Source organism: Alternaria arbusti, assembly GCF_024043155.1.
Source record: "Alternaria arbusti strain BMP 1465 chromosome Unknown scaffold_13, whole genome shotgun sequence".
Taxonomy (NCBI): Eukaryota; Fungi; Ascomycota; class Dothideomycetes; order Pleosporales; family Pleosporaceae; genus Alternaria; species Alternaria arbusti.
In genome coordinates, this window is record NW_026249953.1 from 128,081 (window position 1) to 139,992 (window position 11,912).

General features: G+C 53.1%; 7 protein-coding genes across 7 annotated transcripts; 3 read left to right on the top strand and 4 right to left on the bottom strand.

The window, feature by feature from the left end:
- Positions 1–210: 210 nt before the first annotated feature.
- J4E86_008298 (uncharacterized protein) lies at positions 211–1,278 on the top strand (the record flags this gene model as incomplete). The annotated part of the gene is made up of 1 exon (XM_051448811.1): positions 211–1,278. The coding sequence occupies one exon, from the start codon at positions 211–213 to the stop codon at positions 1,276–1,278; it is 1,068 nt and encodes a 355-aa protein (XP_051299808.1).
- A 179-nt stretch (positions 1,279–1,457) lies between these two features.
- On the bottom strand, positions 1,458–3,038 carry J4E86_008299 (uncharacterized protein; the record flags this gene model as incomplete). The annotated part of the gene is made up of 2 exons (XM_051448812.1): positions 1,458–2,924; positions 2,979–3,038. 2 exons carry the CDS (start codon positions 3,036–3,038, stop codon positions 1,458–1,460), a joined length of 1,527 nt encoding a protein of 508 aa, XP_051299809.1.
- A 762-nt stretch (positions 3,039–3,800) lies between these two features.
- J4E86_008300 (uncharacterized protein) lies at positions 3,801–4,892 on the top strand (the record flags this gene model as incomplete). The annotated part of the gene is made up of 1 exon (XM_051448813.1): positions 3,801–4,892. The coding sequence occupies one exon, from the start codon at positions 3,801–3,803 to the stop codon at positions 4,890–4,892; it is 1,092 nt and encodes a 363-aa protein (XP_051299810.1).
- A 191-nt stretch (positions 4,893–5,083) lies between these two features.
- J4E86_008301 (uncharacterized protein) lies at positions 5,084–5,969 on the bottom strand (the record flags this gene model as incomplete). Its single annotated transcript, XM_051448814.1, has 3 exons — positions 5,084–5,156; positions 5,208–5,793; positions 5,846–5,969. 3 exons carry the CDS (start codon positions 5,967–5,969, stop codon positions 5,084–5,086), a joined length of 783 nt encoding a protein of 260 aa, XP_051299811.1.
- Positions 5,970–6,331: 362 nt separating this feature from the next.
- On the bottom strand, positions 6,332–7,278 carry J4E86_008302 (uncharacterized protein; the record flags this gene model as incomplete). The annotated part of the gene is made up of 2 exons (XM_051448815.1): positions 6,332–7,083; positions 7,161–7,278. 2 exons carry the CDS (start codon positions 7,276–7,278, stop codon positions 6,332–6,334), a joined length of 870 nt encoding a protein of 289 aa, XP_051299812.1.
- Positions 7,279–8,290: 1,012 nt separating this feature from the next.
- J4E86_008303 (uncharacterized protein) lies at positions 8,291–9,230 on the bottom strand (the record flags this gene model as incomplete). Its single annotated transcript, XM_051448816.1, has 2 exons — positions 8,291–8,324; positions 8,407–9,230. 2 exons carry the CDS (start codon positions 9,228–9,230, stop codon positions 8,291–8,293), a joined length of 858 nt encoding a protein of 285 aa, XP_051299813.1.
- Positions 9,231–10,748: 1,518 nt separating this feature from the next.
- On the top strand, positions 10,749–11,323 carry J4E86_008304 (uncharacterized protein; the record flags this gene model as incomplete). The annotated part of the gene is made up of 3 exons (XM_051448817.1): positions 10,749–10,781; positions 10,836–10,949; positions 11,009–11,323. The coding sequence occupies 3 exons, from the start codon at positions 10,749–10,751 to the stop codon at positions 11,321–11,323; spliced, it is 462 nt and encodes a 153-aa protein (XP_051299814.1).
- Positions 11,324–11,912: the final 589 nt, after the last annotated feature.

Genomic DNA, 11,912 nt, shown 5'->3' on the forward strand with positions numbered 1-11,912 from the left:
AGGCTAAGTCAAGGAAGAGCTGCATCCGTTGACCTGAGCACCCAGAGACGATACGCGGGAACGGTTGATGTATAACAACAAACATGTGCCTTGGGCTCCAGGGTATCACATCAAATCCCTTGTTTCGTTTCCAGTGTTCTATCTGATATACGTCTTCCTCCCCTGCATCGATCACCCAACTCTCATTCATTCATCCAACCACCACACAACATGCGCTTCTCAATAATACCGACCGCAGGCTTCCTAATTACCTTGGCATCCGCAGCACCACTCACAAAGCGCGACTACGCTCCCTTCCCACTAGTAAACGGCTTCCCAAACCCCTCCCAAGAAGCCGTCCTCCAAATCCAAAAAGACGGCCACGGCACCCTGCCCAACGGGCCTCCACCACCAACACTCAGCCCCGATGGCACCACAAACCTCAAACTCATCGCACTCAACGAACTCTTCGAAGTAGCCTTTTTCACCGAACTGATGAGTAACGTCACGAACAAACTCCCCGGCTACGACCTCGGCGACCGCCAAGGCTACATAATCGAGTCCCTCAAAGCCATCGTGAATCAAGAGGAAATGCACGTCCTAAACGCCAACGACGCGTTAAAACATTTCAACACCGCCCCAATCGAAGGCTGCAAATACAACTTCCCGGTCGTCGACTACGAAGGCGCCATTGCCCTTGCAGCAACGTTCACAGACCTCGTCCTCGGCACTTTACAAGAAGTATCCGAACTCTTCGCTCGCTCCCAAGACTTCGGTCTCGTACACGCGGTAGCATCAGTAATAGGAAACGAAGGCTCCCAAGAAGGTTTTTTCCGCGCCGAGCAAAAAAAGCGGCCAAGCGCCCAGCCTTTCCTCACATCCTCATCCCGCGATTTCGCCTTCACCGCTATCCAAGAATTCGTCGTCGAAGGCAGTTGTCCGAACATTGGCACCATTCCACTGAAGCGCTTCAAGCCCCTGGCGGTCGAAACAAAAGACATCAAAGCGCAGACCCAAAACATCAAATTTTCGTTCTCGATGAAGGACGCGGGTATGTTTGAGATTGATATGCTCAAGTTGGTTTGGATTAATGGGCAGAATGTACCCGTTGTCAAGGCGCTGCAGAATGTGGAGATGAAAGATGATAGGGTTATGTTTGAGGCGGAGTTTCCGTTTGAGGAGTTTGTTATGGAGGGGTTGACGATTGCGGCGGTGACGATGGGTAAGGATTCTTTTGAGGGGGCGGGTGAGGTTGCTGAGAAGACGGTGTTTGGACCGGGGATTATTGAGCTGGATTGAGGGTGGTGAGGTGTTTGTTGTGCATAGCGATGGTGTTGGTCTTGCGCTGAGGACAGGGTTTCTGGTGTGTAGATAATTGTAATGTCTTGTATCTCTCTATTCATGCCCATCTTGACCCTTAACGCTCATGTGTGAATCTCATTTGAACTTGCGACGGCCCAGGTCTCTTGCACTTCCCTTCACAACTCGCTCATAGGCTTCGCCAGCAAAGTCCTAAAATCAACCGTTTCCCTAAAACTCTTCAAAAACTCTCTCATCGTGCTCGGCAGCTTGGGTTTATGCCAGGTCCGCATGATGCTCATTATGTATTCCTCGTCAGGGATCCGATTTCTATTCAGATAGAACAGCGAGTTACCTAGAGGCATCCAAATAGCCATGATACCCGTGACCCCGAACTGCTCTTGAAGGAAGTAGTCGACTGACTTCATGATCATGCGGGCAAACGGTCGAGGGTGCGGGCGATCAGGGTGGGAAAGTGAGGTATCAGTGTAAAGATTGATGCCGCTTGCGACATCGAGGGTGGAGTATAAGAAGAGGGCTGTCAACCAGTAGCGTACCGTGACACAGGCAATGTCTATGCTGGGAAAGGTGATTGGCGTTGCGTTGCTAACAATCTCGGGTGTGTAGATGGCGTTTGCTTCTGCATTGACCCAAGCTTCGAGCTCGAAATGCAGTGTCCAGCATTTTGCTATGGTGTATACTTGCAAACCTTCTCTTTCTTGCTCGCCCAGATTTCCGAATTGTAACTTGTCTATAGCGCCCAGAAGCTCGGGTATACCGCAGAGGATGTCGATGAGAACGTCGTCGGATGACTTGGTCCGCCCTTTCCAAGGTATCGTCTTCCACTCTTCCTCATTGAGTATGGTTGGTTTCCTGCCGCGGATGGCAGGACCAAGCAGCCGGTATCTTGCATTAGTGAAGAGCCTATGCGCTGCGTCGTTTTCCGCGAAGATCTCCGGACCACGGCTGACTATCATAGCTAGCTCGCCTTCACAGTGACTGAGCCAGCTTTTCGCCTGGTTGGTCGTGTTCGGTTCCGCGCCGAACAGCATATCGAAGAGAGCCATGACTCGCGGTACAACAAGCAGCGACTCGCTACTCGCTCGAGCGGGGTTCTGTAAAGCCACGGCTGTTTCCTTGAGCGCTTTCCCATACAGTGTCCTTCCTTGCCGCGTGAGAGCTTCGTTATCCGAAGTTACCCCAAGCTGTGTTATGCCAACTGCCAGAGCAGCCATCTGTAATGCTTCATCGCGCGTGCTAAGCAAGGGTAGCAAGCTAACAAACTCCTTTGCGTCTGTGTTGGTGGTGTGGATAACGCCCTGCGGGTTGTACATATTCAAGAAAGTCGCCATAGTCTTCTCGCTGTAAGCGGATCTCGCGAGCGCATCAGGCAGCATGATTGGTATCGACATGGAACATGGTTTCTGTGTTCCTGGAGTCGATACAGGGTTGAATTGCATTATCTGCATGCCTTGCCGAGGTGGCTGTCCGGGAGACTTCTCAGGCGTCGCATGGCGTCCTAATTTTGGTGCAGGACGGGTAGGTCCGCTTCCTTTCTGGTAGATGAAGATGCGGTCCGAGTCGTAGCCTCCGCAGGCTATCCCGCGTTCTTTGCATTGACCGCACTCAGGCTGGACTAGATCGCACTAAAACACATCAGCTTCACATCTTGGGTGTTGCTCGTGGGCGCTCGCACTTACGCCCTTCTTTCTTTTTCGGCACGTCACGCAGCCTTTGGAGCGTCCTGGAACTCCCACCATCTCGTAAAGTTAGAGTAGGCGCATGCACGATGGATTTCGTCCGCTGTCACTCCTGTTCAGCGCAGAATGTTCCCTATATGGACATACATCGTCTGCCTGCTAGCGTAACGGTAAAGAAGCGCAGTCTCGTAGGGCTGTGAAGCGCCTGTAGTAGCTGTAGGGCTAGCTATTGATTGGTGCGCATTTGTCTATGACGACGGTCAGAATGCTTGGGAGGTGGCTTGTATGACTTCCACGCTGTTAAGCATCAGGCGTTCCACTATGTCATCTCAATCAACCAATGAAAGTCTTTCACGCGTTACCCCTTTCAGTTGATTCTGCGACAACTCGCGCTGCTGCAGAGGGCCCCAGCTTTCACCGCAGAAAGCTCGGGGTAGATCGAAGTAGCCATGCGATATCTTGATTACCATTGCGATCTCATCGAAGCCTCCTCAATCGGCCAAGAATCTTCTGTCGCATGGGGGACTCTTTGCGGGGTTAATGCGCGCTGTGTACCTTCCGCTGACAAAACGTCTTCTCTTGCATACCAGCGCGAAATGTTCTCAATACGGCATGGTGATCGTCTGCACAGTGTGTGGTCAACTGGTATAACATGAAGCCAAATCTCTCTCGAAGACGGCACACACCCAGCAACCATCATCACCTCGACTACTTCCAACCAGCTTCTACATCCAGCACTAGAAATCAATCGTCTCCATCAAGTACACTACAACCACCTACCAAACCACACTCCCCTCCAAGGTTCCGGCATCAACCATCACAATGGTCGCCTCAGCCCCCTCCCCCAACTTCTTCACCAAACGCATAATCCACCCCCTCGGCTTCACAAAAACCTACAACTTCTGGCTCTACTTCATCTTCGGCGGCGCACTCGTCGGCTTCGTCCTAGCCCGCCTCTCCTACCTCGACTTCTCGCGGAACTTTTGCCCCTCCTCAGGCCCCAGCTCCAGCGGCAACGGCGCCGCACCAGGAGAATGCTACTACTACCTCAACTTCAGCCAGTACAAAATCGGAATCTTGTTGCATCTCGCTGGCGTGCTACCCGCTAGTCTGCTCGCTGTGGTTCAGTTCACGCCGTTTATTCGAAAGAGGTGGATTGTCGTTCATCGCATCGGCGGGTATGCTGCACTCCTGCTGTACATCGTCGGTCTCGTTGGCGCACTGATGATCGCACGACATGCATTCGGCGGCGGGCTCGATGTGCAAGCTTGGGTTGGACTCGCTGGACTGGCATCGCTGGGCTGCTTCATCGTCAGCTACATCAACGTCAAGAGACTCCAGATTGAGCAGCACAGAGCATGGATGCTTCGGGGCTGGTTCTACGCCGGTAGCATCATCACAACTCGACTCATTATGATCATCGCCGCGCAGGTCATCGCTAAGCAAAACTACCACGTCGTCTGGTCCTGCGCAAAGCTCGCTGCAACAGTTGCCGGCAACGTGGATCTAGCGTCTTCGTACCCTGCCTGCGCGGCCTTTGTCAACGGCACGGATCCTGAGGCTGTCTCCAGCATCGCAGCGACGTTTGCGGTTGGCGGTCCGGAGAACACTGGGGCTGCACTGAATGCGGCGTTCGGTATGGCACTGTGGGTGTCGTTTGCGCTGCACGCTTTTGGTGTCGAGGTCTACTTGCAGCTTACGCCCAAGGAAGCACAGAGGTTGAGGCAGATCAGTTATCAGAGGCAGTTGGAGGCGGGAATGCGCAATCCGGGCTCTGCGGGTCTTACGGCGGATCGGCTGGGGGATGCGGAGAAGTGGGTTCCGGCGGAGACCAAGGAAGAGACCAAGGAAGACGGCGCAAGCATGGCGAGGACTGAGTCGAGTGACTCTAGCGCTGATTTCCGTGTATTTTAGCATAGCGTATAGCGTTTTCTTTCTCAATTAGAGTGATGTTTTGGGAGCGAGGCGTTGGAAAAGTCATTTATGTAGAACATTAGTTTATAATCCAGTGTCATTCAAAACTTCGTCCGCAACTTCTTTGACGATATCGATAATTCATCAGTCATCATGTCTAGCGATCCAACAACACCAGCCGGTCAGACCGCTCACCAAGGCAGCTGAAGAGGAGTAGACAGCTTGCTCTTCGGCCCCAACACTGGTTCAGCAGTACCAATATCACTACATCCTCTGTTAGCTCACTTCATACACCTCAGAGCAACGACAACTCACCCAGGTCCCCTCGGCGCCCAATACTGTCCAGTATGACTAATATCAAACAACTTAATCCACTCCACCAGGCTCTCCGCAGCAACATCCGGCTCAACAGCCCCTCCTTCATCCCAGAACTTATCAAAGCCCACATTACGAGTCATTTCCGTCCGCATGAAGCCCGGATGAACAGAGACAACCGTAATGCCCCTATCCCTCAAATCTATGCTCAACAACTTCATGCACATGTTGAGTGCTGCCTTGCTAGCATGGTGACCGTAGTTGCCGCCGCCTTCAGATTCGTGTCGCAGTGTTATACTGCCGCTTTCGGATGAGACGAAGACGATCTTGGAGGCGGAGGAGAGGAGCGTGCTGTTGTAGTTTGCGAGGGCGGTAACGAGGATGGTGGGGCCGATTGCGCAGGTGGTGTACATGCGCTGTTGCGCGGAGAACGAGGGCTCCTCAAGCGATTCTGTCTTAAAGTATCCTGCTGTTATGATGACGATGTCCAGATGTGGTATGTGGTTTGATTCAAGAAAGTGGACGAGATCGCTGCCGACGTGTGGGGATTCGAGATCGACATTGGGGATGTATGTTATGTTGCTTGCTAGAATGGGTTAGTCCAATAGAGCATCTCCAAAGAGTAGGAATTCGCCTACTGTTCTCTGGAGGCTCTGACGCCCTCGCGGTCGCTAGAACATGGTTGTTCGCGTCTGCTGCGTATTTTTGTACGATGCTCGCACCAAGGCCGCGCGTTGCGCCTACAACGAGTATGGTAGGCATCTTGGTGGTAGGAATGAAAGAACGAATGCTGTGAGATTGTCAATAGGAGTTCAAGAGGTAAAATACAAGGCTCTGGGTGAAGGATCCCGATGACGTAGGTGTGTGTTACCCAGGTGTGAGATTGCGCTAAGATAAGGACGCGTCCCGGGGTCGCGTCTGGGAAGAACGCTCACCTTCCTGCATCTTTCGTCCCAAACTACAATTAAACGCATAGTAAGATTTTTTGGGTTGTTTCAAACCGGGCGTCCTTGGCAAGAAAGTCTGGTCATGAACCTCATCTACCTAGGTATTTCGAAGAGAGAACCATAAACCTGTCAAAATCAAATAACCCAGAAGTCTACATGACCTTAGGGATGTGTTCTCTACGTACCAACCTCAAAAGCCCCCTCGACCAACCCCCAAAATTCCTCAACAATCTCCTTCTGCCCCTCTCCTCCTCTGACCGCCATATACCTCTGTCCCTCAACTTTCGGGTCCCAATTCCCCGGATTTGCGTCCACCATAATGCCGCCCGCCTCTTTCAGAATGACCCATCCGGCACAAACATCCCACGCCCAACACCCAGCCTCCCAGTAAACATCCAATCCACCACTCGCCACACCACAAAGATTGAGCGCCGCTGAACCAAATGACCGCAATCCATGCACCATACCCCCACCATTCTCCTTTGTAGCAGCAAGCTTCTTGAATGTCTCACTTTTAACCTTGAAATCATTCCCACTCCTATCACTCCCCCACTCCACCGCTACCAAACAGCTGCTCAAGCCATCCAACTTCGTCGGCTCGCTCAACGGCAGTCTCGTCGTCTCATTCAAGAATGCACCCTGCCCTTTGATCGCTGAGTACAGCGTTTGTGTAAACGGATTGTACACGATTCCCACCACCGGCTCCCGGTTTGTGGCTAGTCCTAACGAGATGCTGACGTAGGGGTAGCGGTGAACGAAGTTTGTAGTCCCGTCGATGGGGTCGCATATGAAGGTGGGGTCGGCGGAGAGGGTGTCGCCTGGCTTGTATGTCTCTTCGCCCATGAACGCGTAGTCTGGGTATTTCGTGGAAAGGGAGGTGGAGATGAGGGTTTCGACTGCGCGGTCGGTTTCGGTTACTAGGTCGACAGCTGTGGGGTGAGGAGGGTTAGTATGGGAGGTTTTCTGTGGATTGAATCGGGTTCTGGGATGATGAGGTGCTACGTACAGTTCTTCTTTGAGCCTGAGCCTTGTGTTGTGGGTGTTGCGGAGGTGATGCGCGAGCCGGCTTGTTTGGCGATGGTGATCATGAAGTCGTGGACTTCTTTGAGGTTTACGTCGGCCATGCTGATTGTGTTTGTCGTCTTCCTCGACGGCTTTTGTTGTGAGGGGAGAGATTTGAGATTCAGTGTGTTAGTGGAGAATGCTGAAGCTGTGTTGTGTTGTATAGCTTCCAAACGTCAGAGCTACCTGACTGCCCCTCGGTGGGGCAGCAGCGGGATGGTGTATGCAGGGCCCGCCACGTGGGGAAACGGCGGCCTCCAGCGGATGGCATTGCGATGTTTACCCTAATATCATTCCAAACATAGAGAAACTCATACGATGAAGAAACTAAACCAGTTTGCAGTCTACATCAGCATGAAGCCAAAGTAGTATCTGGGTAGTCGTGAAGGGTGAAGGAGAAGAGGACGTATCAAACATCACATCAACATCAAGACGATATATAGCGGCGGCAAAGTTGATGTCTCATTACCACCACCGCTCCAAATCCTCCACAGTAAGTCTTACATTCCAAGCGGTCCGGACCAATCAGTCACCGCATCGGACACGTCTCCACCAGAGAGCGGTGTCCTCCAGCACGATGTCTTCCTAATCCACGCAGCACCAATGCGTCATGAAAATAAATGTCCCCTTCTTATTCCCTTTGATATGTTCGTACAACAAGCCTTGATTCCCAAAAGCACAAAACAAAGGAAACGCAGTTTCGTCGTCGTCGAGTACTCCTTCTTTGCAAGCATTGAAGGGGGAAATAGGTTCGTTGATGTTGTTTGTTCGTTGGAATTAAGGGCCAAGGGGGACGCGATGGGGGTGAGCAAACTCCACTAGTTAAAGAGAGCGAGCAAGATGAGATAAAGATGAGTTGGGATGATACAACGGTACGCCGAGGGAAAGCAGGGAGAATGGGTATTACTCCGTGTTTTTGTGATTGTTTTCACGTTTTGTCGCGGGTCGGCAATTTGGGGTGTGCGAGCGGAGTATGGTTTGGCAACTTGGTGTGTACTCCGGTGTTGTATGCGAGTGTGTGTTTGTTTGCGGGTGTTACGGTGACGGGTAAGTGGGTGTGCGAATCAGAGGTCTTTAGATGGTCCTGGGAGTGCCGCGGGCGCTGGCGCTGCGAGTTTGTCAGTATGAAATTAACATCACGGGGAAACACAGTTTGCAGGAATTGAACAGAAAAGATGCGCAAGGCATACCTCGCGTCCACAAGATCATCGACATGATTGCACATAGCCACGAACAGGTCAAAGAACAGTTTTCCCCCCATCTCCATCTCCATCTGCATGGTGCCACTACGCTTGAAAGTTTTCCGACTGCGGATAATCAGAGCGAGGTAATGAGCGCGCAGCCGCGAGTCGCTGTCCGGCGTGTTCTCGTACGCATAGCGTGCGCTGCGCAAGATGGTTCCGACCTCGATCCCGCTCTGCAGGCCCTGCTTGCGCAGAGAGAGCTTCTTGAGCTCTTCGAGGCCGTAGCTATCGGCTGCGCAGTACACGGCTGTATCGCGCAGGATGACGTCGCCCACGCCGGAGTGGAAAAAGGTTGGCTCGACGGCGGCTGCGCGGTCGCCGGTTTTGTTTGGGTCGGGTGAGGCAACTGCACCTTCGAGCATCCAGGTTTGGCGTCGCTTGTCGTGGACAAGGCGCGGGTAGTAGTCACCTTTGTACAGGTACTCGAGGATGCAGCTGAAAATCTCAGGTTCCTCCGTAGGCAGATCGATGCGGCGGTTAGCGGATTCGAAGAACTGGCCCCGCAGCAGTTCAGCAAAGTACGGGGAATGACAGAGGACGTCTTCGTGCGCAGCGAACAGTCGCTGGTCGGAACCAACGATCACTGTCACAATGGCAGAGGTGAGCGATGGTGACCCACCGTCCATCATTGGACTGTCCTTGCGCGCATCCAGCTTCTCGACCATCACCTTCTGCTTGGACGCATCGCGGAACGATCTCTTCGGCTGTTTGGTAATCTTGCCTGAGCGGTCCTTCTCCTTCGAGCTAGCGAAAGAGCGTTTGCCGAACATGTTGACCGAAGAGCGGAATCGAAGTAGCGAGCGACGAAGTTTCTCGTAAAGAGTGGACAGGTTAGTGACGCAGCAGCAAGTAAGAGAAATGGAGCTCCGGAAACTCTCAGATTTCGCAAACCTTTCGGGAGAGAAAAGTCGTTGAAAATCCGAAGAGCTTAAGCGAGTCTACCAACACTGGTGGTGAAGATAAAGCACGCTTTGGTTGTCGAACTCAAGCTTGTCGTGAGGCGTAAAGGCTGAAGATTGTGGGGTTGCGGCCTGTTAAATACTGGCGATGCCAAGTCGCCGCCCCTGTCGCCTGGGACAACTAGCGCTGGCACGCTGGGCTGTGTCACGCAGATTGTTATCGCTATTCGCCCATTGCTGCATGCGAGCTGCAGTAGATGTCAGGCTGCGAGGCGCCATCATTGATTGCTGTGAGTGCTCATTCGAGGCTTTCCCAAACATGGAAGACGATGGATTTCTGGCTCGAGGAGTGACGATAAGCGAGCATCAACGGCAAGCGGTATGACGTTGGACCTAGCGACGTCAATATGGAGCGCAGAAATAAGTTAGCATGGGCAGGGAAGTTGTGTTTTGAATTCATAGCCGTTTTGATCGGGCCGTCAGGTGTGCGCGTCGCGTCTCTGTCGCGATGTAACGTGATCTGGGTGTTGGGCAGTCGGTGACTCACAACAAAAGTGAGTGTGCCTATGAGATGAGCCCAATTTCCAGTCTTGCAGCCCTGCATAGCGCATAAGTTTAGGAAGACGTCCTCCGACGGAGACAGAACCTAGAAGTAAGTTCGGAGCTCCGAAGTATAATGCAGCGCTTATGCGCTATGATGGTGCGTGAAAGCGTGAAAGCGTGCCTACGTGCCTGTCGCAAGCTGTCGTTGCTGTCAGGCCCAAGCTGAAACACGATAGCTTGTCAAGCGGTCAAAACCACATGTTCTAGACGGATCGCGAGGATGTGCAGTCTCGGAGATATACGTGCGGTATGGACCGGGGTGGCTTGATAAGATATCAGGACGGGGGTGCACCTTGATGTTCGGCACTCGCGAATGAGGCACCAGAACCGAGAAGAGTGTTCCTTGGTGATAGTATGACGTCGTCACGTTGCTCGAACGTCAAGTGGAGTCACAACGTGTCGCAGACATCTTTTGAAGAGAGACAGAGAATGAACTGGCAGCGTGTGAATGCTAGCGTGATCCTGCTACCAGAACGTGTGCAGGCGATCGTCTACCGGGCCGCGTGCGGAGCTTTGACTAAGGAATCGAGGTCCCTCGTCATCCATAGGCAACTTTCCCCACATCTACAACCCTCTTTTCACGTCAATCACCTGCCACTGCACTGCATCCGCCTACCCACGAGCGCAGTTACGGTGTTGCAGTCTGTTCTTACTGTCCGCGCTTCCTTTATCTGTGCACCAGCTTCTACCTGGCTACTTAACCACACCGCTCACCCCAGTGCAGTCCCAGAGTCTCTTGCACGAGACAGCCTAACCTACAAACAACTCACTCAACCAACCGTAAACATGAGCACCGGAGCGAAGAAGCGTATTATGAAGGCAAGCCACTATATGGAGGCCGGCGCAGAAGTAATCATGCTAACAGGGCCACAGGAGTACGGCGAGTGCATGGCTGACACACCGCCGGGTATGAAGATCAACTTCGACGAGCAGAACATGACCAAGTGGGAGGTGTTGATGGACGGGCCAGCCCAGTCGGCGTACGCTGTAGGTTTGATCCATGCGCCCTCCGTGCGGCGTGGGTAGCGCTTGCTAACAGCCTGCAGGGCGGCCACTTCAAGCTCGAGATTACCTTCCCGACCGAATACCCCTTCAAGCCACCCGTCGTCAGCTTCCGAACCAAGATCTACCACCCCAACGTCAGCAACGACGACAAGGGGTCCATGTGCCTGGGTCTGCTGCGCGCTGACGAGTGGAAGCCGCCAAACAAGGTGGTGTCCGTCCTGCGCCTCATCCAGACGCTGCTCATTGAGCCCAACCCGGACGACGCTATCGAGCCGTCCATCGCCAACGAGTACCGGGAGAACCGCAAGGAGTTTGAGAAGAACGTAAAGGACTGGGTCAAGCGCTATGCCAAGTGAGGGGTCACGGGTCCTCTACCGGCCAGGCGAATATGGGCATCGATTAGAGTAGGCAGTCGCACAGGGCTCGTCGGATACATATTGCATCTTTGGCGTTCGGCGAAATTTGCACGCGGACGGAACACGTCTTGACCGGTGTGGGCGAAGAAGCATCCAATGTTTTGCAGATCGCGATGCATCCGCAGCTTAGGTAGGCATCGGGCGATTATGCAGGGTAGACTTACTCGGGCTCGCCAAATAAGATGAGTGCAACCGCAACATGTCGTCATGTCCCAATCTCCCAGCGTCGTCTGTGCCAGTGCTGTAGAAGCGAGCCGCAGGGCAGGACAAGGGGGAGCCTGGGAAATTCCTTCTCGAAGCCCGCAAGAGGCTTCGACGCCTAGTGCACTTCCCAACTGAGATTGCTGCGTGCTTAGCTGTCAGCTGTCCAAGTTTATTCTCTATGCGAGTGGTGCTCGAGCGCAGTGCTGGCAGCGAGTGCAGGGCCAAGCTAGCGAGTCAAGCGCAACAAAGCGTGTGGCACGCGCCTCGCAAGTGTTCCAGCAAAGCAAATAGTGCATTCATGTAATCCGAGAGAGCCGGCGTGCAG